Here is a 26267-nt window from a genome sequence, read left to right on the forward strand (position 1 = left end):
AGAAGACTCATCTAATTTCATAGGAGATTGTATAGGGTTGTAACCTATCATAAAACTATTTCCTTCATCTGATCCACCTTCATGAGTAATTTCCTAAATGCCTGGCACTGTGACAGGAACCTCTAGGAGAGTGCCAAGAAAACAAGTTCTGCCTTGTTACATAGTTAGTCAGGTTGAAAAAAGACATACATCCATCAAGTTTAACCACTGGGGAAATAAACATTCTAAAAAAATATTCCAGATAAAACCCTATAGACATAGTTGATCCAGAGGAAGGCAAAAAAAACTTGAACAATTTACTTGAACAGAAGGTAAAAATTGGATGTTCTCCGGATCACAGTCTCTGTTGTACTTTCTTTTAAACTTTAATACCCAGTTATATTCTGTGCTTCTACTCTTAAAGCAATCTAAAGTAGTTGCTAAAACTACTTCCTGAGGGAGCCGATTCCACATTTTCACAGACCTTACTGTGAAGAATCCCTTCCTTATCCGGAGCTTAAACTTCTTTTCCTCCAGACACAAATAGTGCCCTCTTGTCTATTGTAATGACCTTAAAGTGAATAATTGGGAAGAGAGTTCTCTATATACATTCATATATTTATACAGGATGATCATATCCCCCCTTATATGTCTCTTCTCAAGGGAGAATAGATTCAGTTCAGCTAATCTTTCCTCATAGCTGAGCTCCTCTAATCCTCTTAATAAAACAATATTAGTGATAAAAATAATCTTTTCACTTAATTAGAGTATGTGATTGCCACTTTATTATTTTGTAATGGCCATGTTTTAACAGTAAAAATGTCAATCTTTCAATAGAGGCAATCCTCCTATAAAGTGGGGATTTGCTTAGCTGTATCTTAATTACCACAGCATTAACTATTGTGCATTGACAAGACTTACCTGCAACCTTTTATTGCCATTGTCCAAATCATTGTAAGACAAATAATAAGGGATAGCACAGCAATTGATATCCAAAGCGTCATGTCTCTTTGCCTTGGACCTTGAATTAACAAAAAATCCAATTAATGGGTCTGAAAATGCAGTCATAATATACAGTTTTTTAACATAGCATTATTGAAAAGATATAGTTGAACAAGTATTTTTTCCTAGTTTTAAAGAGCAGTAAAAACCCAAAAGTAGTTCTGATCTTGCCCAATATATCCAACATGGCACTTTAAAGCAACTAAAGGATCATTTATGACAGTCTAAGTAAATCCAGGTACCATGGGATGCACAAGCCTCATAAAGTAATCAACAAACTATCTTCACTTTCCAAGCCTAAGACAAATCCTTTGTTATTTATGTCTTACGCCTACTCTTTCCCTGCAGATCCCAGTGGGAAGGTTTCAGCAGCAGAGGCAGTGCAGATAATCCTAAAAGCAGATGGTATAACCAGGTCCAGATTGATATAATATGGTCTTGTGAATCAGCAGGGCTGATAGTTATGACCTCTGCACCATTGTTCTATCCCAGGCTCGGCCAACGTAAAAGTCACAGTTCAGCTCTGAATTCAGGATTTTGAATTTTTTGTGGGACTTTTTAGAGAAAGTGTAGGGCGGTTTTCCTACTTCATTTACATAATATTTTCACTTTTCCTATATAATTGGTAATGATGCAAGCCAAATACAACAGTGATTTATGTATCATGTAATGTTTCCATATCTGCACCTCCAGTTATGGGGACATCTCTTATTCACTCTTCCCTAAACTTCTGGTATGGGTCAAATACACTTTCCCCAGCTGGACCATGCAATCAATTTATTGAGCTGCCGACAAACTACAGCGAATCTTCCACCACAAACAGAAGTCAGCATGCACTGGCTGGGACTGCCCTTTCTTTTTATTCTACCTTCTCTAGGTATGTAAACAATAAGCCCATAAAAGAACAAGTTATAACAAGTTATATATTTTTTTCCACATTGCTGGGTGTAATGTTGCCATTGTTCCAGACTGAGTCCTTTGGAAATCAGATCAGGTGAAATCTTTTGAGAAGATACTACAGTCAATTAAAAGAGCTTCTTGCAAGATTTTGCCTGTTTTGCATTCCACGGGACTCTTCCTGGAAGGGCAGAGAAATCATAATGACCTAGGCACCGCAAGTGGAAGAAGAGCAAGAAAAAGTAAGAAGAATTATGACTTTATCCTTTATAGATACGTTTGGCAGCTACATTGGTGATTTGGGAAGGGGCTCCTGGCCATTGTAAGCGGAGCTTGCATTTTTTTGTAAAGGTTTATTGAAGCAAAAAGTGCCAGTTCATAGTAACTCATAAGTATATAAAATATAGAGTCATTACTTCCAGGAATCTTGATATAGCTCTCTTCACTCCATTCACTCCAGTGTTTGCTGTCAGCCTTGCATCGGACCTGAACCACATAGTCCTCCCCGGGATTCAAGGAAAACAACTTCAGCTTGGTTTGCTGGTCAACAATATGCTCCTAAAAGGTGAAAACATGCAATGATCAGCATCCCCATTGGACAAAAAACTGTGTGCCACATGTATCAAATAATCAGTATTCAGAATTGTTTTTCTACAACCAGCAATCATATTTTAACTTTCAGGTTGTCAGTTGTTTCGGTGCTATAGAGGATATACTAATAAGTACCACTGTTCTTTGACTTTGTTTCTTCATCTGTATCCTGTATCTCCAACCAAACTCTCCACTGAGATTAAGGAACTTTACCGGCATATATAAATTTACAAGTAATCCAACCAAAAAGTATTTAAAAACATTCCTAATCTTAACTTCATTTTTTCTGTTTAAAATCCTTCTACTGACACATACAAATCAACATTTTGATACAGAGTAATACTTCATTAGCTACACAAAACAAAACCTAACCAAAAACAATTTCAAGATACAAAATAATAGTGTATTTATTGCATATAGTTCCTCGAAATAGCGGGAGAGAGAGCGAACGCGTTTCACAGATTTGACTTTGGTTCTTTAGGGATGTTTAATAAGACAGGAACATTGGAAAAATTCTTTGAGAAACAATTCTGAGAATATTATCATCTTCCCTGCTACCCACATTATGGTACGAACCACTACTCAGCCTTAATGAATCATTAAACGAGTTACCAGGGATGACCGCTTTCGCTTGCTATGGAGGAAAATGCAGCGGGTGACTCGCACTCATCTTTCTCTCTCCGTGTGCACAGCCCTTGTTTGAAATTTGAACTTTAGGCTTTAGTCAGACTGCTGCCCGGTTATTAGGTCAAGCAGTGGCGGTCATGGCTAACAATGGGGCCCTGTGCAGAAATCACTTGGACCCTAGTGGGGGCCCCTGTTGGCTGAGGAGGGTCCTACACCAGTGTGCAGTGGCATATTTTATACCTCTCTTTGTCTGCCCCTAAGGTGAAGTGTTTTGTTAGAAAAATGTAGCTCTGAAACTGACTAGTAAAACATTTTAAAATAAAAAAATCTACTAGTTTAATTTTATTTTTTCTTACGCTATATAATTATTTTCATAATGTAAATAAGGATTTTTAAAAAATAAAAAATGTATTAAATAAAGTGTTCATGTTTACTGAGTGGAGTACATGCTGGGCTTTCTGAGCACTAGCTTTGCTAGATTTGTTGATTGCTTCCAAAGTTCCAAATTGCACTTCCTTCAAAGAAGATGGAGAGTTATTTTTCTCTTTGAGTTATTGAGCAGTGTCTGAAACCATAGATCATTCTATTTTCAACACAAGCCAGTTCCCTTGCACCTTGGAATACCAGAGTTGCACAAATAACCTTCTGGTCACAAAACAGTAAATCGAACAGATTTTTATGTATATTTCAGACTACCTTTATAAACCCGAATGTTCTTTTTAACCTTATTTTGATATGAAACATTGCTCTCTCACCTCCCATACATGTTTCTTCTCCTCCTTCAGTCGAACCTGATATTGCAGTGTGATCCAACCCATTTTTGTATCAGCTTTTTCAGGTGGAAGCCACGACACCAACAAATAAGGTACTTTGGAGCTTTCAACTTCATAGAGGAGGCTCAGGTTTCTAGGTGGGTGGGTTTGTACTGCAGAAAACAAAAAACAATAATAATTATACAGAAACCCTAATAAAAAAACAGCTTAAATGTTTTTGGAGTTTATTCTTTTTTGAAGATAAGCTTTGCTGGTTTGAATTTCCTGCATTTGAAGATTCGGGATCACTGGCCTTGCTAGTCACCTGACCAGTAGACTAGGATCTCAGGTTTTTTTCATTCATTCATATTTTCATTTTCTTCAAGCAAATAAAACCCAATTGTGGACTTGATCCTCTGATTTGTCCCGTCCTCCCCTTTGGAAAACCTTTTTTTTTCATGAGAAATGATGTAGAGGAGAATATGTGGGTTATTTGTTTTTTTTATGGATCTCTGGTGTGTGCATATGAAGTTTCAATTTTTTCTCGCATACTTGCAAACGCAGCTAGAGTCATGTCAACTGCAGGTCAGAAGGACATCAAGTACAGGTTAAAGGTATTTGTCATTCAATTCTGAATAATTTCAGAAGCCTCCTAAACTAATCTAAACAGCAAACTGCCCATGGCCGGTAATACTGATCCTTGTGTAGATACCCAGCAGAGAGCAGAACACATGTATAGTATATGCACACACAGCAAAATACCCTAATGGTGGTTATTTTATCCTTCTACAGATGGATTACAAGGCATTAGTAAGCCACTATAGAAGCTCTGACTACAAAAAATAACATGGAGATATTTATAGGCTGACAGCTATATATACACAGAGGCTTTAGGATTGCAGAGCTTGCTGGCTAAGCTTGTTTTTGAAGCATATAGATGCATGGCATTGACTCAAGGACAGATATTTTATGTATACCCAAGGTTGTGTTTCAGATGGTAACTGAAACTACAAGAACACACCAATAAATGAATCTATTAAACCTAATTTACAGATTAGCTTTTACATCATTGCTGCATGCACCTATTCACTCTACAGACGGCTGTGGATTGCACTGCAAATGCCAAAAATGAATTGCTTTAGGTTTTTTACGTTTACATGGAACACGTTTTTTCATCGTTTGGTGTTCCATCAATCAAAAGCCATTAGGTCCTTCATCAAATAGAGCTTATTGATACAGTCAAACCATTGGGCAACTCGTGGGGTCCCAGACTGATGCCACATTGCCGGAATACATGCTCTCGCTGCATCCACTAATCTTATCAAAAGGGATCTGCGATAAATCTTTCTGGGAATAGAGGTATGATGTAAAAGAAAAAACCTAGCCTCAAATAGTATCAGCTAATCTGTAAACTTTGGATGGAGCCTATGTACTTCCTCCCAAATGGGACAAACCCTCGGGCACACCCAGAAAATTTGCACAAAGGTGTCTCTATGCTTGTTGCATCTCCAACAAATGTCTGATGCCTCTGGAAACACGAATCACACAGAAAACGGACCGGCACTCTGTACCATCTGGTCAGGATTTTATAGCCCATTTCTTGGTATATCAATTTAACTGAAGATGACTATTAGAATTGAAATCAATTGGTCACTTTGATTAGGTGAACGATCTTCATTAGGATCTTGGGCCCATTTTGTAACAAAGGGAGGGACAAATTCTGGTTCTGGGGCAATCAGAATTGAGTAAAATTGTGAAGTCAGATGCTGAATTGGAACCTGCGCTGTACACAGGGACTAAAAATCTGTGAATGTTTTCCAAAATTTTTACAATCTCCTAAGAGAATAAAAAAAATTATGTAGCTGGTGTATACGCCAGAAACCCAATTCAGCAAAGACCAGATCGGAACTAATTTCCATCAATGTAGGCCAAACCGTTTTTTGTAGAAAAAAGTTGACCTAATTAGCTCCCAGTTCTGCTACAGCCTGAAATTTCCGACCCTTGAAACCTGGTAGGAAATTAACATTTTCAATCACAGAACTGAATGGTGACAGGCCCGGTCATGCGGGTTTGAGAATTTTTTTGAAAAAAGTTCAAAGTTTCTTCTATTGTGGGGTGGCCACGAACAGAGAAGTATTTAAGCCTCACACTAAGGTAATGCTGCCAGGGGAATCCCAGCAGTTGCCTGCTCAATTTTAATCCAGTGCTTCCAATCCGCATGCCCAAACCATTCTATTATCCTGCCTAAATGTACTATGGCTTAATATAAGGAAGGGTCAGGTACTCCCACTCCTCCTTGTTTCGTAAGATGAAGTACAGGTAGTCCCCGGGTTAAATACGTGATAGGGACAGTAGGTTTGCTCTTAACTTATATTTGTATGTAAGTTGGAACAGGTACAATATTTTAATAAATGCAATTAGGACAGATGTTTGTCCCAACATATTATTAGGCAGTGTGGTGTCTGTTACTGAATAAAATCCTCACTGTGAGTTAAACACAAAGCAAAAAAAAATTTTGATATGCAAAAAGAAACATCTGCAGAGATTGTCTTGGTCATTAAAGAGTTACAAGATGTTACAGATCAGCTCAGCTCTTAAGATCACCCACAACCTCAGCTGTGTTTAAAAAAAGATTATTTCTGCAAGTCATGCAAACTGCCCCTCCCTCATCAAGCCTCCGTCCTGCATAGGAGCGAGCAGGGAGGCCCGGTTCCTATCTAGGAGTCATCCGTATGTCAGGGGTTCCTAACTTGGGGACTACCTGTATATTAAAACTCAACCTGGGTTTTTTTTGCGCCCGGAATAATGGGTGAATATCGCTCTCAAATCTAGAAAAGAATGCTGGAATTTTAATAGGAAGCGCTTGCTCCAAGATATTAAATTTTTTCCAACGACTATTGGAAAGAGAATGTGTTTTTCAGAGCTCTACATATGGCTTCTGGGAGGGATACATTTAACGGCTCTGATTTCTGGAAATTTATTTTGAAATTCGATAGTGCTCCATAATGCTCCAATTTTTTCATAAGATTGGGGACAGACGTAATTGGGGATGTGATATAAAACAGAAGATCATGCACAATTGCGTCAGCTTTGCACATACGTCCTGCATTCTAGATTCCCTGAATATTAGGATTAGCTAGCTCTTACCATCCTTAATAGTGGTTCCAATAGGGGTATAAATATCAATGGAGAAAGTGGGCAACCCTGCCTGGTCCTGTTAGAAATCCCAAGTGGGTCAGATAATACACCATTAAGGGGATGGTGTATTATCTGACCCACTTCGGATAGCTGAAGGGGATGACTATAGTGCGAATATATGACATAAGGGTTTGTTCAATAAAATCCCAATCCACCCTGTTGAACACTTTCTCAGCATCAGTGGGGAGGAGCATCAATTGGTGGCCTTTTCTGTGGGCCCAGCGTAGCAGGTGAATGGTTTTAGTAGTGTTGTCACACGCCTCCCAATTAGGCACAAAATCCACTTGGTTGGGGTGAATCAGGCTCTGGACATAGAGGGTCAAGCAAGCCACCAGGATCTTAGAATTTTCACATCTGCATTAGGGAGTGAAATTGGTCTATAACTGGTGCAAGCTGTGGTGTCTTTCTCTTTTTTTGGAATAACAGTGATATGGGCCTTAAGTATATCTCTGAGCACTGGGCGTTGAGAAGATAAAGCATTAAAAAACTCCACAAATTGAGCACTGAGCACCGGCAGAAGAGTTTTATAAAATATCAAAGTCAAACCATCTGAACCCGGTTTTCCCTGTGGCTGAGTCACCTATAGCCCAGGAGAATTCTTCCGGAGTTATAGGGCTTTCAAGTTTCTACTTGTACTGGTCAGGTATGGACGGCATCCCTGAGGATTTTAAATTATGCACACGTAGCTTCTATGTGTGTATTAGTCTGGTTTGGTGAGGCTTGCGATTTCAGGTTATGTATTTGGGCATAAAACTCCCGAAATACATTGGAGATGACATAACCTCTCCCCGGAGTCACCAATTTTGGGAACATACATTCTTGCTCTTTTTGCTTGCAAAGCATTAGCTAAATTTCTACTACACTTTTTTCCAAATTAAAGGGAAGAACATCTACATTTTTCAGCATGACCCTGGTTTTGGTAAAACAAAGGGATTTTAATTGTTCCCGGGCTTGCTGTAGTTGTAACTCAACGTCTTTTGCCCCAGATTGTTTTTGTGTCATTTCCAGGTTGTGTATCCTGCAGGAGTTTTTGAAGCCTCTCTTTTGAGGTGAGCGTCATGACTAATTAGAATGTCTTTTGTGCAGCCTAGACCGTTGCTGGATGGGAGTCAAAGGAGAAAGAGGGTCATGCCCTCTGTGTCATGCCATATATCTTTAAATTTCCAAGATACTCCTTTTGATAAAAGAATGCTCACTCCCCTAGACCTGCAGTCTGTGGCAGCTCAATTGAACACCCATTGATAATTGTGATCTGTCAATCTCGGTATCTTATCAATTCTAAAATGGGTCCTGTAAAAAAGTCAGGTGTGCCTTCTGTCTGTGTAAATCCCGTAGTAAAGCTATTTTTTTTCCGGTATATTCATTCCCTTGACATTAAAGGAGAACACCTTTGTACTCGGCATTGTACCTAAGCGAGTGTCACACACAATCAAGTACCCGATACTCAAAATTGAGTTGTGGATGTGAAGGGGGATGGATGGGGGTAGGATGCAAATACGGGAATGGTGGGGGAACTTCTTTTACTAAGAGTGAATAAACCAAAAGTCCCTAAACATATAAGGAAGTCCTATATGGGGGAATTGGAACGCGTTAATGCTGGAGTGGAGCTCCATCACACTCCCACCTCTGTTCTGATACAGAAATGAGGCAGGACCTATAAAACATTGTCAGGTAAAGGAATGATCTTAATTTCAGACCAAGAAGGTGAGGAGGACCAAAGCCTAAGATGAAAAGTCCTCAGTTGATGAGTGCGCCCTGCACACCTCAATCTTCTTCAGACCTCTTATAGTGGTGTGTCGGGGACCACCTGTGGGGGGTTGAGCGTTGTCGTTGTCTCCAGTGTCGTCTTGGAAGAGGCCCAGAAGTCATCATTAAAAGAGTTACTGAAGGTGATCATGGGTACGCAGTGTAAAGATGGCTGCCTTAACGCAACAACTGGTGAAAGAGGTGACCCCATTTATACATTGCTTATACATTTATTACATTGTTGCAGGCCCTTGATCTTGTCCAAAAAGAGGACATAGTATTTGGCACTTCGGAGCGTAGAGCTTGATAAATCAGGCAAAACATGATTCTGAGAACTGTCAAAATCTAGAGTCCCGTGAGACCAGGTCTTCCTAATAATTTTTTCTTTCACCAGGTAGAAGTGAATCCTACACAACACATCATGTGGGGCTTCAATATCAAACCTATGTGGGCCCTGTACCCGATGGACACAATCAGTTTCAATGTGAGAGATTGGAGGTAGGAGCATGTTGAATTTTGCTGTCACTGTAGCTTTTTGGTCAGGACTTGCAGTTGCCTCTGGTTTACCACCTAATGTGTTCACTGTTACGACGATGTCTGTTTTCTTGGTCTTAAACCTGCAGTATCAGGGAGGCCATTAAACTCTGTAATGACGTTTTCCATAGATTGCACGCATGTCAGCAATATTGCTGAGGACTCCTCAATGGATGATACTCTGGCTTCTACAGCTGTAGCTAGTCATCAAATTCTATGTGCAAAAGCTCTCTATTCTTGCGGCCAAATTTTCAATGTCCGATTTAGTGGACAACGTATTCAATGAGGTATTTTATTTATTTATAGGTGAGAGGTGATGCCCCTCAATGTGCGTGGTGGTACCAGAACCCTGTATCTGTGATCCAGATATATTAAATTGAGAAGTTCCAGCGCCCTGGTAGGCCCATAAATCTGGGGTTCCATGGGGTGTAGGAGACTGCGCCCCTCCACATGCTGCCTGAGAGAGCATTTCCCTCTCTGAGACCTGGAGAGAAGCTGGGGGACATGAGAGGGACTCATGTGTTCATGACTGAGAGAGCAGGGACTCTGTTTTTATTAGGTGCCTTGGGGGGAGAGGAAGCCTATACTGCATGCCTGTGCTCACCACTCTCCTGCGACTGCTGTGTGTGTAACTCCACTGCCCGATCGGTGGGAGAACGTGACGGCACCATCTTGGAAGTGCCGGCCGCTGAGTCCTTGGTCCTCATCGCTGGGAAAAATGAGCGGAGACTGGGCCCTTTCTGAGGTGCAGAGCGTGCAGGGGTCTTGAGCCGAGGGACTGCTGTGAGCGCCGGGACTGACTCAGAAACGGTGCTGTGGACAGAGTTTCAGGAATACATGTCCTTACAGCACCATTGCGAAACCACTCAATGTTGTAGTTTTATTTTTGAGTTTGAACATTAGTGGTTTAGAACTTCAATTATAATTCACATGTGTCCCCAAGGAGACACTACTTTAAACTCATCTTATTTAAAACTTGTTAATTATTTTCTAGAACAAGAACATGCAAAGCATGAGCAATGTATATTTCTTTTTTCTTTTTGCATTTTCTTACCTACTTCACCAATCTCAAACTGAAAGACCTCCGACACGTTGGTTCCCAAGGCATTTCTTGCTTTTACGTAGACAAAGTAGTAATGCCAGACCGAGGTATGTGCTTTGTCGAAGTAGCAGGTATACGGCCCCGAAGAGTGATAGTCGGGGCACTCTTGTTCTGTTTTAGCACTGAAATACAAATATTGAAATACACTGATAAATACATCACCTGCTACTATACAGATAACCCACAGTAAATTGCTGAATGGAAAATTTGGTAAGAAATAAACAATTGCTACACAACTCATTTTGCAATATCATGTTATTAAAAATATATATATTTTGTACTCCACATGTGTACGGAATGCCCCCAGAAATGTTGATTTCTGCTTCTGTCGTTGGTTTACTAATTTGAAATATGCCTTAAGATAAAAGTTAAGTCTGAAGCACCTGCAGGCCCCAAATTAATGTTTAATTTCAGAAAGAAGTTAGAAGCTGTCAGGTTTCTCTTGCTCTCCATGTCCTAAGCTAGAGAATTCTGTCCTCACAGGCAAAAGAGAAGCTCATCCGGGGTAACCATTCCCTTTACCAGGCATTGCCAGTAATGCAACAAAGCAGTCTTTTATTGTTCTGATTGGTTAATAAATGGATCCGTAAGACGTATGGATGTGATATAGTAGACATGTTAGACATGTTAGAGCACCAAATCATTGCAAATAAAGGTGATATATTGGAAGCAGGTGGGTCTTACTTCTCCTTCCAGTACAGGACAGTGTAGTTTGTTGGTAGTCCTCCATCTGATCCCGGTTCCCACCAGCAGGTGATGGTTTCCTTATCATACGACCGGCAGCTGGTCACTTTTGGTTTTCCCGGGGGAGATTGTGCTGTGGAGCAATGTATAAATGACTTGATTACTGAAAGCATGGCAAAAAAATAAAGTGTACTTTCTCAAAATGACAAAATTCTAAAGGTTTAATCTACCATACCCACTGGTGAAGCAATTGATGTATCTGATGTTGGGTGATTTCAGACATTTGGTGTCAAATCACACAGCCCAGGTACACAGCAGATCAGGAGGGGCAAGCCACACCGATACACACTTCTTTGCATACATATCCCTTCTGCACTAAAAAAATGTAGACGCTAGAATCTACCACTTTATATTATTTCCTGCAGAGCAAAGCAGATTCACTTTGTCCGATCATAGAGCTGCACAAACTCAATCACCACCAGCAGAAAGTGAACATGGTCTTGTTGTTTTAGTCTGAGTTTGCATGGAGCTGAAGATCCCATCTGCTGCCTTATTGTTGGGCATATGATCACATCCTTCTCCATACCTGGTGTTTTCACCCACTGGAAAATGGATGAGAGGGCTAATGGAAGATGAGCTCTTCGGGGCAGGGTCTTCACCTCCTATATAACTGTCTGTATTAGTCTGTCATTTGCAATCACTATTTAATGTACAGTGCTGCGTAATATGTTGGCGCTATATAAATCCTGTTTAATAATAATAATGGGGTATTATTGGGGTACAGGCATTGGTATGCACAGGCAAATAACATATTTGCTTTAACTGTAGTTTATTATACATTAGTGAGTTTCTTAAACATCTTGGAATACAGCAAACACAGTGGATCTCAGTGCTCACACAATAGTATTTTCTACATACTGATGATTATTCTCCAACAAACAAATGGTATTGAGCCAGGAAGTAATAAAGCCTGTTATATAGAATTCATTGTTCTGTGTCAGTCACCCAGAAAATTTTATATCTGCTAATACCACTAAATTGGAAGCCCTTTTCCTATACAGATTACCTTTATGTTATGTGTACCTTTCTGCTTTTAATCCGATAGCCTTGGATAATCTTGGCTGGGAACATTCTTTTTTTAACATGTCATAGATTTCAAGCCATGCAGGAAATTATTGATCTGGAAAGATCTATGTAAAGATTTAACCACTTACCATAACCTGCATAATGAGTTGTATGGCAAAGAGAACACGCATTAAGCTATGCTGTATTTTCAAATGTATTACATTACTTTCTTTTTTCAACAGAAGCCCAGTTTGCTTTTCTTTTAATTAAAACGCCAGCCAGCAAAGGCACTGCTGAAATATATACTGGATATGTGAACAGTTTTAAGGGCAATACAATTATGTTCAGCCAGTTATCTCTAATACAGTATAAGGAATACAGGCGGGTCATGTACCCCCACCTCCCGTTGGCTGAATGGGCAACAGAGAATTGCAAATCTTTCATAATGTAAATTGTACATCATGCATTGTTTTAGAACTCTTCCTCTATCAATCTGACTCCTGGTGTGCAGAAGACAGGGGCCAAAATAAAGACAGAATCTATGTGCATATACTATCATACTAATAAAAAAATGTACTATTTCCAATTTATACAATCATGCTGAAAGTGCCAAGAGATATTGATTTTTTTATTTTGAATCCCCCCCAATGTCGGTATTACACACTAATATGTGAGGAGAAAGCACTCATATACACATTATATTATCCTACATACGTAAAATATACAGTATATCAATAAATCAAGATAATGGAGCTTACCATTCAGAGAAGGTATACTGATAATGAGCAGGACGAGTGGTACGGTTGAGGAAAAGACCTGAGCTAGCCGCATTCTTGCCGATAGGCTTAAGACGTGCTCGGAATCAGAAGATCAATGTTACTCTGTAAAACATGCAAATAAAAAAACATCACAAACAAGCCCATGTTACTAGTATAGGATAAAGTCAATGTTACCTGTACTGTTCCGATTGGCAGTATTTGATTCCCCAACAGGGAATGTTTTAGTGAATATCAGGTTTACTGCTTTATATATAGACCCCTAAGCACTAATGACAGCAAAACTGGCCATTTAAAACACCCAGATGTGGGTTTGGGGAAACAACCTTTTTAACACATATATGTAATGTAAGGCATTGTCATTGGGTAATGAGAACCATTCACGTCGGAAATATAAGACTCAAGGTCTCAAGGTTTAGTTTTCGGAGCAGTTAACTTTTGTCTTTGTATTACAAGATATGGAGTCTCTGGACAAGAACAAGCATACACCAATGCAACACCTAATTGCACCCATGTCTTCTATGTCATTTGCTTAAGAAGTAAAGAAAGAAATCAATAAAAGATGAGTTCAGACATATTCAAACATTTTAGCAGTTAAAGGATCGGTTTACAAAGTACCCTATATAGCCACAAGTTTGTGAACAATGGACTATATAGGTTGTTGGCTATAATGACCACTTTGGATCTGACCCCCTTCCCTTGTAACACTTATATCCTCCACTTTTTAAAGTGGGTCTGTGGGAATTAGTACTTTAGTAAGAGAGTGTTTTTTGAGTACTGATGTTACTGATGGATGAGAAGACCTGACTTGTTAATGGTGTTTCAGGTAACCCAAGGATGTTCAGTAGGGCTGAGGTCAGATCTCTTTGCAAGTCACTTGAGTTCTTTCACATGTACTCATCAAACTATGTATTTATGGAGCTGGCTTTGGGTACTGGGGTACAGTCATGCTGGAATAGAAAATGGCCTTCCTCGAAATGTTGCCACAAAGTTGATATGGCACATTTATAACATCTGGCCATGTAGGTAGGTGTTATGGTGGGTGTTATGGTCAGGTGTCCATAACATAACTAATAAACATGGATCTTATGTTTGAACACATAAAATTTCTGTTTTCACGTTATTTTATAAATCAGTAAATCTGCAAAGAGTGGTATGCGGAGGATTAGAGGATCTAATTTAATTTGTTATATAAATCAAGTAAGATTTGAAACTTTAATGATTGGTAAAGGGCACCAGCCTTTTTTTGCTTTAGTTTTTACTCAGTTATTGGGCTGACTATAGCCCCCCTCATTATAGAAACGTGATAAATGCCATTGCTGGCCCTGCTTTTACTAACTAGAGAGAGTCAATCAGAGAAGCTTGGAATGTCCCAGCCTCCAACATGGCCAAGGCCTGATTTATGAAAGCTCTTCAAGACTGGAGAGAATACACTTTCAGAAGTGAAGCTGGGTGATCCAGAAAACATGGAATTGATTTTTAAAAATCATTTGCTTTTTGCTAGCAAACATTTTTAATCCTGGACCAGATACATTCCCGGTTTGCTGGATCACCCAGCTTCACTGATGAAAGTGTATTCTCTCCAGCCTTGGAGAGCTTTCATAAATCAGGACCATGGTGAAAGTCCTGAAGTCATTATAGCAACTCACAGCCAAGAGGAGACAGAAACCTCCACTGAATTTTTAACCAGCCTACATATGGTATTCTTGGAACATCAAGTTGGTGAAAAAAGGCAATATCAAGATGCAGGATGGCCTGGTAAAAAACAAAAACACGAGGCTTTGGGCTCTGTTCTTTGAATGTTTAATTTTTTCAATTATGACTAAAGTGCACTTTTGAGTATTTTTAAACGCAGAGAAGAATTTGTGCACAGATAAGTTGAGTTTATCGCTAATTGTCCCCTAAAAGCATTTTATTTAAGGATATTTTTGGCTTTTCATATAAAAGCTCTTTAAGTCTTGCAAGGACTAATATAAGGACATTTTTGCTATTGATATAAAAGTGACTCTACTTGATGTAAAAGTGGGTTTTCTATAGCTGTTGAAGTAGAAGATTCAGTCCATTAGCATGACACATAGAGAATTCCTACAAGGGAAAATCTTTTTCAAAGAGCACCCTCGCAGCCCAATCTTTAGTATCCAATTTGGATCTAAGATATTTTAGAATCCACCAAACGAGATCCTGATATTTACCAAATAATTCAGTTTAAATAGGGTCATGTACATTAAAAAAAAATGGGCCATGTTCATTTCTGCCTACATTGGGGTGGGTTCAAAATGAATGTGGCTGCCCTAAATATTTTCACAAAAATGTGAATTAAGTCTTTATAGTTTATTATTTATGCTCAGTTTAGGATCTCTGAATAAATACAATCCATCGCCCAGTCCGAAACACCATCCAGCACCAAACGACCCTTTCTTACAATGACAGTGGGAGATTGAAGAAAGAACACTTCTTAGTACTTAGTTTTAAACTAAATATAGGTTAACACTTTGCATACCCTTTATATCTCTTTCTCCAAATTCCAAACATCCAAACTACTATTTTGGTTTTATCTTTATTGTATTCCTGAGCACTAGCCGGTACCAGGCATTTGTTCTATTCGGTCAAAAGATTCAGCAATTTTACTTTAATATAATTTTACAGTAAGCTCTTTATTTAGAAATTTATACATCATTATATAATCACTGTATATCTTTTGATTTTCATTGCATTATATTGATTACACGATTTATCATCACAACTTTTAACGTCTAATTCCCTGATGAAGCCGTGCGGGGCAAAACGGGTCGGAAAGGGAAACAAGATCTTGCTGCTACCACATTGTTTTAATGTATTTTGATTACTCTTTGATCTTTAGAACAGTGAACCTGTGTTAGCCAAGGTCTAGCGCAGGAGGACTCCTTAGTGTATAGGATTACTAATTTAAATAAATTACAGTTTTTAAGAAAAATGTTTGCCCTACAAAAGCCTTTTTTTCCTGTTCTCTCTTTTTCTAAGTCTTTATAGTCTTTAAAGCAGTGGTCCCCAAACTTTTTGGACCTACGAACCACAAAACTTATGGATTCCGGACCGCGCATGCGTGGGTAGCCGGGTGTCACTCAAAGGGGAAGAAAGTTCCCCCAGAGTGACATCATGATGCCAGAACTCATTCACTCTCCCATCGCAGGTCTGAGCTTGTGTCCAGAGACAAAATTCACCCACCGCCCCGAACCTGGATACATATGTCTGAAGTATTATGAGTATTATGTCTGAAGAAGGGTTTAAAATGAACACATGAAAACATACATTATATATATATATATATATATATATATATATATATATATATATATAAAGATGATCAACAAAATCCCCATTTGTCAACTAATATAAACAGGTAACAACTATAAATATACTTCCTGGGACAGGTAAATCACTGTAAAAGATCTTTCTCCTGGAGCCAGTCTTGCATTCTTTTCTAGTCTCTGTGACCAGTCAGAGGCAGATTCACCCTTCACAATCACTCTGCTATTTTATTCTGGAGGTTGTGTAGTATTATGAATTCTTTGACATGTCAGGAGGAGCCTTAAAGAGGAACTAAACTAAGAAAGTGCCTAAAACAAAATAAATACAGTTACCATCAATCCCGCAGGGCAGTCCGATCCATCTGGGGGTGTCTTGCATCAGGTCCCGCGTTGTCCTGGCATCCATCCCCGAACCGGCGCTCCAGGCACTTATCTTCTTCTTCCTGGTTCTTCTTCCTACGTCACCTGACCCAGGCCCAAGATCGGGTGACATAGGTTGGAAAAAACTTGCCGATCTCACTGCGTATGCGTGAGGACGACAAATTTTTCTCTCTTCTATCGAAAAGGCTCCTTCTGTGCATGCTCGAGATGCTTCCCAGGATGTGTGAGGTAGGTATCGGAGGAGGCTTTGCGCTCCCATTCATTCTCGACTGCCTAAGAAACAAACAACAGAATTTTTACTTAACATAAAAGGGTTGTTCACCCTTTTATGTAAAGTGAAATTTCTGAGTTTAGGTACGCTTTAAGGGGTCCTACATTGTAGTTCAACAATCTTCTTAGGATTTCTATAAGCTTGTGCAAGGTCTAATTGTGGCTGGTTCATGGTTGACAGAGTATTTATGTGAATGCAAAATTTTCTCCATGCCATGAGGTGAATAATTGTCCCAAGTTTGCATAGAGCTGAGTTTCCATGGAGCTGATGGAAAGTTGGAAACTTGCAGAGAACGATGCAAATTCTGCCAAAAATGTAATTATAATAGATAAATTTTTAATACATGGAAAGAAGAAGAGTGAATGTTCCAAGGTAAGAGGAACAATTAGTTTTCCATAAAAGCAAATATTTTAAGACATCTGTATGTATGGAGTCAGCACATGAATAAGTAATAGGATTTCAACTAATAACAGCCTTTCCTGAACTTTTTAACATGGGGGAACCCTTAAAAATAACTTTCAAAACTTCAGGGAACCCTTAATATATTTTCTATATCCACTGCTCTCAGTATATTAGTAAGTGGTCAGTTGGAAGAATGTCTCTTACATTGCTGGCCATTGGGAAGAAGTCGGCCTTACAGATAGCCAAAAAGATCCTTGGTGTCACCTAAACTGGCCTGGGAGGCCCAAACTGCTCATTGCTCAGGAAAACCCACTGAAGGAACCCTAGAAGACCATGGTTGAGAAACACTGATGTAACTTAAAGAATACAATTATCCTAAGTGTTCCCCTGGTACATAGGAAACGTAAATGGCACTTGGGATTTACCATTAGGTATAAAGAATTAATCGGGTCTATTGCGTTCTACAATCCTGTCCTTCCATGTTTTACTGGTACACAGCTGTGCATGTCCGGCTCCAAAGGAGATCTAGCTCCTCAGGGAACAATATTAGGCAAACTTTTACTTTTAAGCTGGGAAATGCAATGTAGCATGCAGGTCAAGTATTTATAAAGAAGAATGTAATGGGGCAGCTTAGATTGGGACATCAAGTATTGTGGGATATAGCAATGGATTTAGTAACTATAATCTGAATGTTATTTGAAGGGTTTCCCTATGTTGAAAAAGGCCACTGAGAAACACTGAGCCCGTTATGAACCAAGGTTTTGTTGCAGAGATTTGTTGTGGAAATCTCTCAAAGTTCCAACACTTTTACTCTCTACTCAAAGCACAATGTCTTAGCCGGAGGAAAGCTTTGGAAAAAAAATAGTCATTGAATAAAATATCATACAATTTATGTGAAATATGTGAAACTACTTTTGAAAGACACCATATGACAGGATAAATGAGTGGAAAATCTGACTGTAGCAGTATCCTAATGTTAAGCGGATGACACAAACAAATTGATTTTGAACATTTCCTGGAAAAGCTCTTTCAAAATACACAAATTCGCCTTATTAACTAACTCAGCGTGGACAGTTGAATAACCAAGAGGCTTGAATCTCCCTCCTGACATTCATTAGGTACAGCTGGCTGCCCACGTGCCAAGTCCCTATGGTCGCAGATTTCTTGTATCCATAAGAACTGAATTCAGTGAAGATACAGGCTATGAGTATATAATGACTGTATTATTAGTGATTTTTACAGCACCACCATCTTCCCCGGAACTATACAACAGACAATACAAAGTATAGACATAAACAACATGTAAGAGACACAGAAAATGAAATGTTTTAGAGCAGCCTGCATTTTATTGTACTATTAGATACCCCATTATGGAAGTGCTTTAGAGTATCTTTCATATTGAATAGCACCACAGCCCACCAAGGCATGTATGCATTGCTTGCATTACCGCAGTGTGGTGATGGTGTAAATGAGTATTAAAATGCTGGTCATTTTTAATTTTTATTACCATTTTTATGATCATTTTACCATACATTGAGCATCTTGCATTAGAATATTTCTTCTTTTAGGCTAGGTCTACATGGAAGTTTTTTAAAAACGCATGTAAATGTTCCTATTGCGTACTGTATTCACTTTTATTTGCATTTTAAATCTTGCCTTTAAAATGCTGGAAAACGCCTAAGCCACATTTTTTAACTAATTTGCATAATAAGTGCTCAAAACCGCAGGAAAACGTGGAAAATCAATGGAAGCATTTACCCGCGTTTGCTAAAGTTTTCCAGCGTTAACCCAGCGTTTTAATTTTTTAAACGTTGCAAGCAATGTTTAACATAAATGTCATAAACGTGCCTCAAGGAAACGTCCTGGTGTAGATTAACCCATTGTAATGCATTGGGATTTCAAACAAGGACATTAAAAGCCTCAGGTTAAACGCTGGGGAAACAGTTTGTGTGGAATAAGCCTTAAATTAAAAAAGAAGAAAAGGTTCTGTTCCACAATTTTAAACAAAACTATTTTTTTTACCTACTTTATAACTGTTTGATTTAAAAAAAAGAAAAAGAAAATGGGAAGCAAAGCAGAAAAATGAAAACAAAAAGTGTATATCATATATCCTTAATTGTAAATCCCTCCTATTGTGCTACATCCCCCACCGCTTAGATTGTAAGCTCTTTTAGACAGGGTCCTCTCCTCCTCTTCCTGTGTAATTGCTTGTATAGATTGTAAGCTCTTCGGGGCAGGGTCCTCTTCTCCACCTGTGTCAGTGTCTGTAACTGTCTGTCATTTGCTACCCCTATCTTATGTACAGCGCTGCGTAATATGTTGGCGCTATATAAATCCTGTTTAATAATAATAATAATAATAATAATTTGTCCGTCATCTGCAACCCCTATTTAATGTACAATACTGCGTATTATGTTGGTGCTATATAAATACAGTAAAATAATAATGAATCAATGTTTGTATAAACAAAACCAAGCAGAAATCCATTAAAATGGTCGGAAAGGTCACAGTTTACAGTCCAGGGGAGATCTTGTTGACCCTATTGGGGCTTCATTTAGCTGTCTCCTTCCCACGTGCCCTTCATATCAAACTACACCTAAAAACTACAAGTCCGATAGTAGTTGCTTACTAACTCATTGACTGTTTTGTATGTAAGAGACCCCATCAAGTCCCCTTGCATTTTTTCTTGATTTTTTATTGAGGAATTCTTAAAGCAGAATTACATTTATAAACTGAAAAATAAGAAAACAAAGCAGGCAGGTTCTGTATTGTAGAAGAGACATGCTATGTATATCTCTTCTATAATAAAGCAAACCTACCTGCCTGTTTGCATTCTTCTGTAAATTGTACAATGAGATTTGCATGCTCAGCCTATTGTACATTCTTAACATGCATGGGAGTTATGTCATTCTGGCCAGGCAAGATGGCTATATGAACCCAGATAAAGATGAGGAGTGAGGGTAAGTTTAGTTCTGCAATGAACAAATTGAATGTATTAAACAGGAAAAGTGGAGGGACAAAGCAATAGGACTTTTGTCAAAGTAAGAGACAAACATGCAAGTTTTGCATGTAAGAGATTAACATGGCGGCTGACCCTAGAAAAGACCCCATCTATACAACCTACAGCAATCTGAAATCCAGGATTTTTACAACAGTTGTAAAGTCTGGGCTAAGCCAATGAAATTTGTATTGGACAAGCCCATTTATATAACCCTGAATAACATCCATTCACCCCATTACACTAAAGGGCTTAATGTTTAAAACAGAAAAATGAATGGGACTTTTTCCAAAATATGTGCTTTAACAATAAACTGCGGAACATTCTTTATCCTGGCAAGAAGGGCAGAGGCACATTTACGAGGAACTAACATGGATTTTTGTAAGTGAGTTTAGATTATAGCAATGTTCCCCTGGAAGGAATGTTTTGATGCCTATAACAGTGCCAAGTGGAACTGAGCTGTTGAAACATTCTTTAAATCAAATAACTAAAGGTATTATACTTAGATCCCCAGGCAGTGTTTTAGGTATAGTGTTATTATTAATCTTACTACACAGTATATATATAGCGCCGACATATTACGCAGCGCTGTACAAAGTCCATAGTCATGTCAGTAGCTGTCCCTTTAAAGGGGCTCACAATCTAATGTTTTATAGATATTTTATTTTACTAAGTACCATCATGGTTGGCAATAAGGCGGACCTATCATCACATTCGTCCCATTATATAAGAGTGGTTTTCACTTTTACATAATGAAATAAAAGTTTGTGTTTTAATGTTTTTAGTTATTATATAACTTTAACTTTTTTTTAACCCACCCCCCCTGCTGCAGCAGTAAGGGGAAATCCCGCATCTTCCTGAGATATTTACATCACATATCCCAGAAGAATAGAGGCTACGCCTTCTCCGCATGTGTTAGATCGTGTCTCCTGAGGCCTTCCTCAAGTGCGAATAAAAAAGGTGCACAATCTGCGTACACACTTGCAATAAATATCATTGGAAACGAACGACTAACGACCGTCCAATATTCGTTAACAAAAAACGTGCGAACGAGGATGGTCGCTGGAAACTAACAACCGTCCCGGCGGATCTGATTGAGCGACGATCTTTCACTATCTATTGTATGTACAGTCAGTGATCGTAGATGGTTCTGCAATACACTTTCTCCTTTACATGTCACTTCCTGCATCGTTCAAACAATCGTATCTAGCATGTGTACATTATTGGTGGATTATATTTGAACGATCGTATTGTTACAACATGTACAGAATTGTGCACAATACGATCGTTCAAAATATTCGTGCATAATCATTAGTCGTTCATTTTCTAACGATAATTATTGCAAGTGAGTACCTAGCTTTACTCACACAAAGTAAGATCAATGCTCGTTTATTTAACTTTTGGAGGAAGAAACATCACTCTAACTCATGCCTTCGAAATGCGAGTTTGGGTGAAGTCATTAGGAACCCAGATGATTGAAGATGGCAGCATAGGAATGGCATGCCCTGCAAAGAAGACAACCGCAGGATTCCCTAGGTGCGGTATATACAATGATCAAGTGATTGCTTTCAACAAGTGAAAAAAATGTTTTAAGTAAGTTCCGCTTTAACCACAAATTCTTATCAGAATTCTTCATCTCTTTGCAATAATCTTTTACACAGCAAAGTACTGAGATCATTTAACAAAAACTGGGAAAAAAGAGCTTGTCTGATCGATCAGATTGCTTCACTTTCCTACACAATATAAAAGGAAATTGGTTTCTTTAGACAAGCTTTCTCCATCTTTATAAAGAATGTGTTTTCTCTGCTTTCCATAAATAGGAACAGTAAAATTCTAGAGTATGGAGACGCTGGTAAACAAGGTGAAATATGTAGAATGGGAATTGAGGGTCCCTTGCACCGTTAACAAAAAAACTCTTTCATCCTTGGAATGTTTAGATGTCAATTGTAGTCAATCCAGATGTAGGAAAAATTCCTAGCGCTGGCTGAGAATACCATTATACCATAACAATGTTAAAGCACAGCAGTGTCTTCTTCAAACAAAAATGTATCTACATGTCATCACTTATATGGAAAGTCCAAGCACTAAGGGGAAAATGATTATTCTTCATTCCTGGTAGTAGACAGAGACTTTTAATTCATTTCTTTTTGGTCCTGTGACTAACTGTAGATTGATATGACATAGATACTGATAATATCAGAAAGCTAATTATTCTACATACTCAAACTTGTTTCAGGCTTGTTGGTCCTCATCTGTGTATAAACATCTGGCCGGTCCTCTCCTTCTCCATTCTTTGTATCTGTCTGTCATTTGCAACCCCTATTTAACGTACAGCGCCGTATAATATGTTGTTGCTATATCCAGTGTTCTCCCCAGCTCCTTTTAGCTGGGCGCTCCACCCAGCACTTTTCAGTGAACAACCGGCTGCTTTTGGGTGGTTACTGATAAGTTGGGTCACAGTACAGGGGCCACCACCCGCCTGCAATTTCTTCCCACCCAGCTTAAAAAAAGGTCAAACACTGGCTATAGCAATACATTTTATTTTATATGTGCTAAAAAGTAGGGCTTTGAGACCGATTACCAGACGTTATATGTAAGGTGTGCTGGACTGAAAGGAATCACAAAAGCCTCCACTAAATCAATGCAAAGCACAGTAAACTTGATGAAGGCTGTTAGACATACAGTTTTATATAGCATGTTGTAGTATCCAAATTTCAGGCAGTCTAGGGCTATTGAACCCTATAATAATGGTAAAATGCAAAAAAGCTCAGACAGCTTATGCATAATCAAAACTAGTAAATAAACTTCTATATTAGTTACTTATAGCACCTCCAAGTACAGACCAACAGTCTATTTGTAAAGGAGTGGTATGACTTTACCCTGACAACGTCATTGCCATAAAGAAAAAAAGAAAAGGTGCTTTACAAATGTATATCATATTTCACTTACTTTGCAAACAAGCAAAGCTCCATCCAATTCAGTTAGGCCAGGGTTTCTCAGCTTTTGTTTAACATGGGGAATACACTGCAATAATTTTTAGGTCTTAGGGAACCCCTACTATAATTACTATATACAAAACTCACAGTATGTTACTGTGGTCAGTAGGAAGAATGACTCTTACATCGTTGGCCATTGGGAAAAATATCCCACTTACAACCCCACATAAGTCAGATAAAAGGTGTCTGCCTAGAGATAGCAGGTATCAGCCTAATATTTCTCAGTGTTCTCCCCAGACCCTTTTTGTCGGGCGCACCACCCAGTACTTTTCAGTGACAACTCGGCTACTTTTGGGTGGCTACATATCAGTTGGGACACAATACAGGGGCTGCCACCCACCTACAATTTCTTCCCACCCAGCTTAAAATAATTTCTGGGTTGAGCATTGCTTCTGCATATATCACCTTACTTTGTGTAATAAAAATAAGATACATAGAAAATCTTTATTAGTTTATAAAATCCAAATTGACCTTAGACTGTATTAAGGACATATGACTATGGTAGGGACATTAGATTGTGAGCTCCTTTGAGGGACAGCTAGTGACATGACTATAGCCTTTGTACAGCGCTGCGTAAAATGATGGCGCTATATAAATACTGTATAATAATAATAATGATAAATGACAGAGCCACCAAGCCCGGACAGGAATTACAACAGGCAGCGGGTTGCTCTCTCTATAGGCCACCCTGTGTAAACAGCCCATGTAAAGTAATACAGATTTGCACGTTCCAGCTGTGTTTGTGCAGACAGGTTGTTTGCTTTCCACCAGCTCACACAAGCATGCAAAAAACGTCAATGATTCATGCAAGAAAAACAATAAACTACAGGTGCTTTAGTTATCGCTTCTAAGACTTTCTACAACAGCTGACGATAGAAGGCAAAATTAACTTCTATGTTCTATGTGTTCAATTTATTCTACATTTCTAAAAATTAATCTAATCATACATTTAAGTAGTCAAATGTCAAACAAAAGAAAAATTACTTTATATAAATGATTATGTTCAAACAGCAGGGGGCACTGTTGTGCTATACTACAATAAACACAAAGCCTAATAAACACACACACACATACCATAAACACAGACACCAATACTATTCATACACAGCTCACTTATGCAAAGCAAAGTAAGATGATCAAAGCAGTTTTTTATACAGAGAATGTCTAAAGTTCTATTAGCCTAAAGATATGTGAGAGTGGCCTCTGTGATCATGGAATTACACACCCTCCCTGCTGTAAAAATACAACTACTGCCCTGCAATGAATGTTTTGTAAATAATAAACCATCACAATATTATTCTCTGCTGATAACAATTTTATAATATTATCGTTTGCCTGAAAGTATTTTTAGATAACTTTTACATCTGTTGGGTAATATGTTGAGTAATATGATGGTGCTATATAAATACTGTTTATAATAATAATAATAAAAAAGCCAAACACAAATAAAATTATCAATGGATGAAATAAACAACACCAAACATCAGTTGGGTGTTTTATAATACCATTACCATAGTATATTTATAATTATGTCTCATTGTAACATGCGGCTGTTAGGATAATGAGGTAAGGTTAATAAAAGAGTATAATATATTAATTATATTTTTACTTTGCAAAGAATTCCTTATCATATGCATGAAAAAAACATTTTTCTTGCGTTTGATTGGATGATTGAAGTCAGCACAACTTTACCGCATTTATTAAGCTAAGCAGAAATCCACTTAGTTATTATTTTTATTAGTATTACATAGAATTTATATAGCGCCAACATATTACACAGCACTGTACAACGTCCATAGTCATGTCACTAGCTGTCCCTTCAAAGGAGCTCAAAATAGTCCAAATCCTGCTGATGATGATGTACAATATAGATAGTTAAATGTTCTCCTATTTAATGAGGGTCCTAAAAATAGGTGCAAATTTGTGGCCTAACCTTGTGAGCTAGAACCTCCAGCCATTCATTTTCAGGGTGTGCCAGGAACCCAGAAACCTTAGAAACTCTATTATGTACTGTTTGACCAGCCAGCAGTTTGGCCTCCTTTTGTCCAATTTTTGTGCTCAGCCTTACTGATCAAAAGGGAAGCACAGGTGCAAAAAGTGGCAAACCAAAGCCCAACCACGGGCAATCTAGTTGACATTTACAGAATAAAGCACCCAGAAGTTTTAGGCTTGGCAATACTCAGAAAAATAACAAAGCTGTACAGGTGGCCAGAAGTACCTTTACCATGGGCCTGATTTTATAAAGTTCTCCAAGGCTGGAGAGGATACACTTTAATCAGTGAAGCTGGGTGATCCAGCAAACCTGGAATGGATTTCTCCAAAGTCATTTGCTAGCATGTTTTGAATCCTGGACCAGATCCATTTCCAGGTTTGCTGGATCACCCAGCTTCACTGATGATAGTGTATCCTCTCCAGCCTTGGAAAGCTTTATTAAACCAGTCCCTATGTTCCAGAGGTCAAAATACCAAGAACAAGAAGGCCACAGGCATCTGCATTGCGAGTCTCGTCCGTATGCCTTGTATTAGGATATCTCAATTATTTGAAAGAGCTGCCAATGCACCACAATGCACAGAAAAGCCATACATGTTGTGCATCTAGTAACATGCATTTGGGAATGCCATTAGGAATTCAGTACACCAGCACATACAACGTACGTTTCTGTCCGCAGAAACACACCTGATTTCTCTTATAGCAACATACTTGTGGAAACAAAGACCTGAGTCTACCTACAATATTATTTCAGTTTCAGATGGATGCTGACATATTGGGAAATCAGGGTAGATGAATCAGATAATAAACTTTGTGATTTCAGCTCTGGAGTCGGCATGAAATAACAAAAGCAGGCTGATTCTGAAATAAACTACCGTGACATGTTCTGTATAAGAAACACCCTTTGTGTGTACAGATCAAGCTAAAACATGTTCCCTTTCTGCAGAGTTACTATGTAATTATTCACCCGGGATGCTAAATATAATGGGA

At 38.6% G+C, this 26267-nt stretch overlaps 1 protein-coding gene across 1 annotated transcript in view; it reads right to left on the reverse strand.

Moving 5' to 3' along the window:
- Window positions 1–26267, reverse strand: part of PRLR (prolactin receptor) — a 47994-nt gene that overhangs the window by 15803 nt on the left and 5924 nt on the right. Inside the window, exons 2-7 of the mRNA XM_072416583.1 lie at window positions 12936–13058; window positions 11113–11245; window positions 10381–10550; window positions 3852–4021; window positions 2295–2436; window positions 901–1000 (exon numbers count right to left, since the gene is read on the reverse strand). Of these exons, the coding sequence (XP_072272684.1) occupies window positions 901–1000; window positions 2295–2436; window positions 3852–4021; window positions 10381–10550; window positions 11113–11245; window positions 12936–13008 (788 nt within the window). The 5' untranslated portion in view covers window positions 13009–13058. The remainder of the gene's footprint in view (window positions 1–900; window positions 1001–2294; window positions 2437–3851; window positions 4022–10380; window positions 10551–11112; window positions 11246–12935; window positions 13059–26267) is intronic.

The sequence above is a fragment of the Pyxicephalus adspersus genome, chromosome 6 (assembly GCF_032062135.1).
Source record: "Pyxicephalus adspersus chromosome 6, UCB_Pads_2.0, whole genome shotgun sequence".
Taxonomy (NCBI): Eukaryota; Metazoa; Chordata; class Amphibia; order Anura; family Pyxicephalidae; genus Pyxicephalus; species Pyxicephalus adspersus.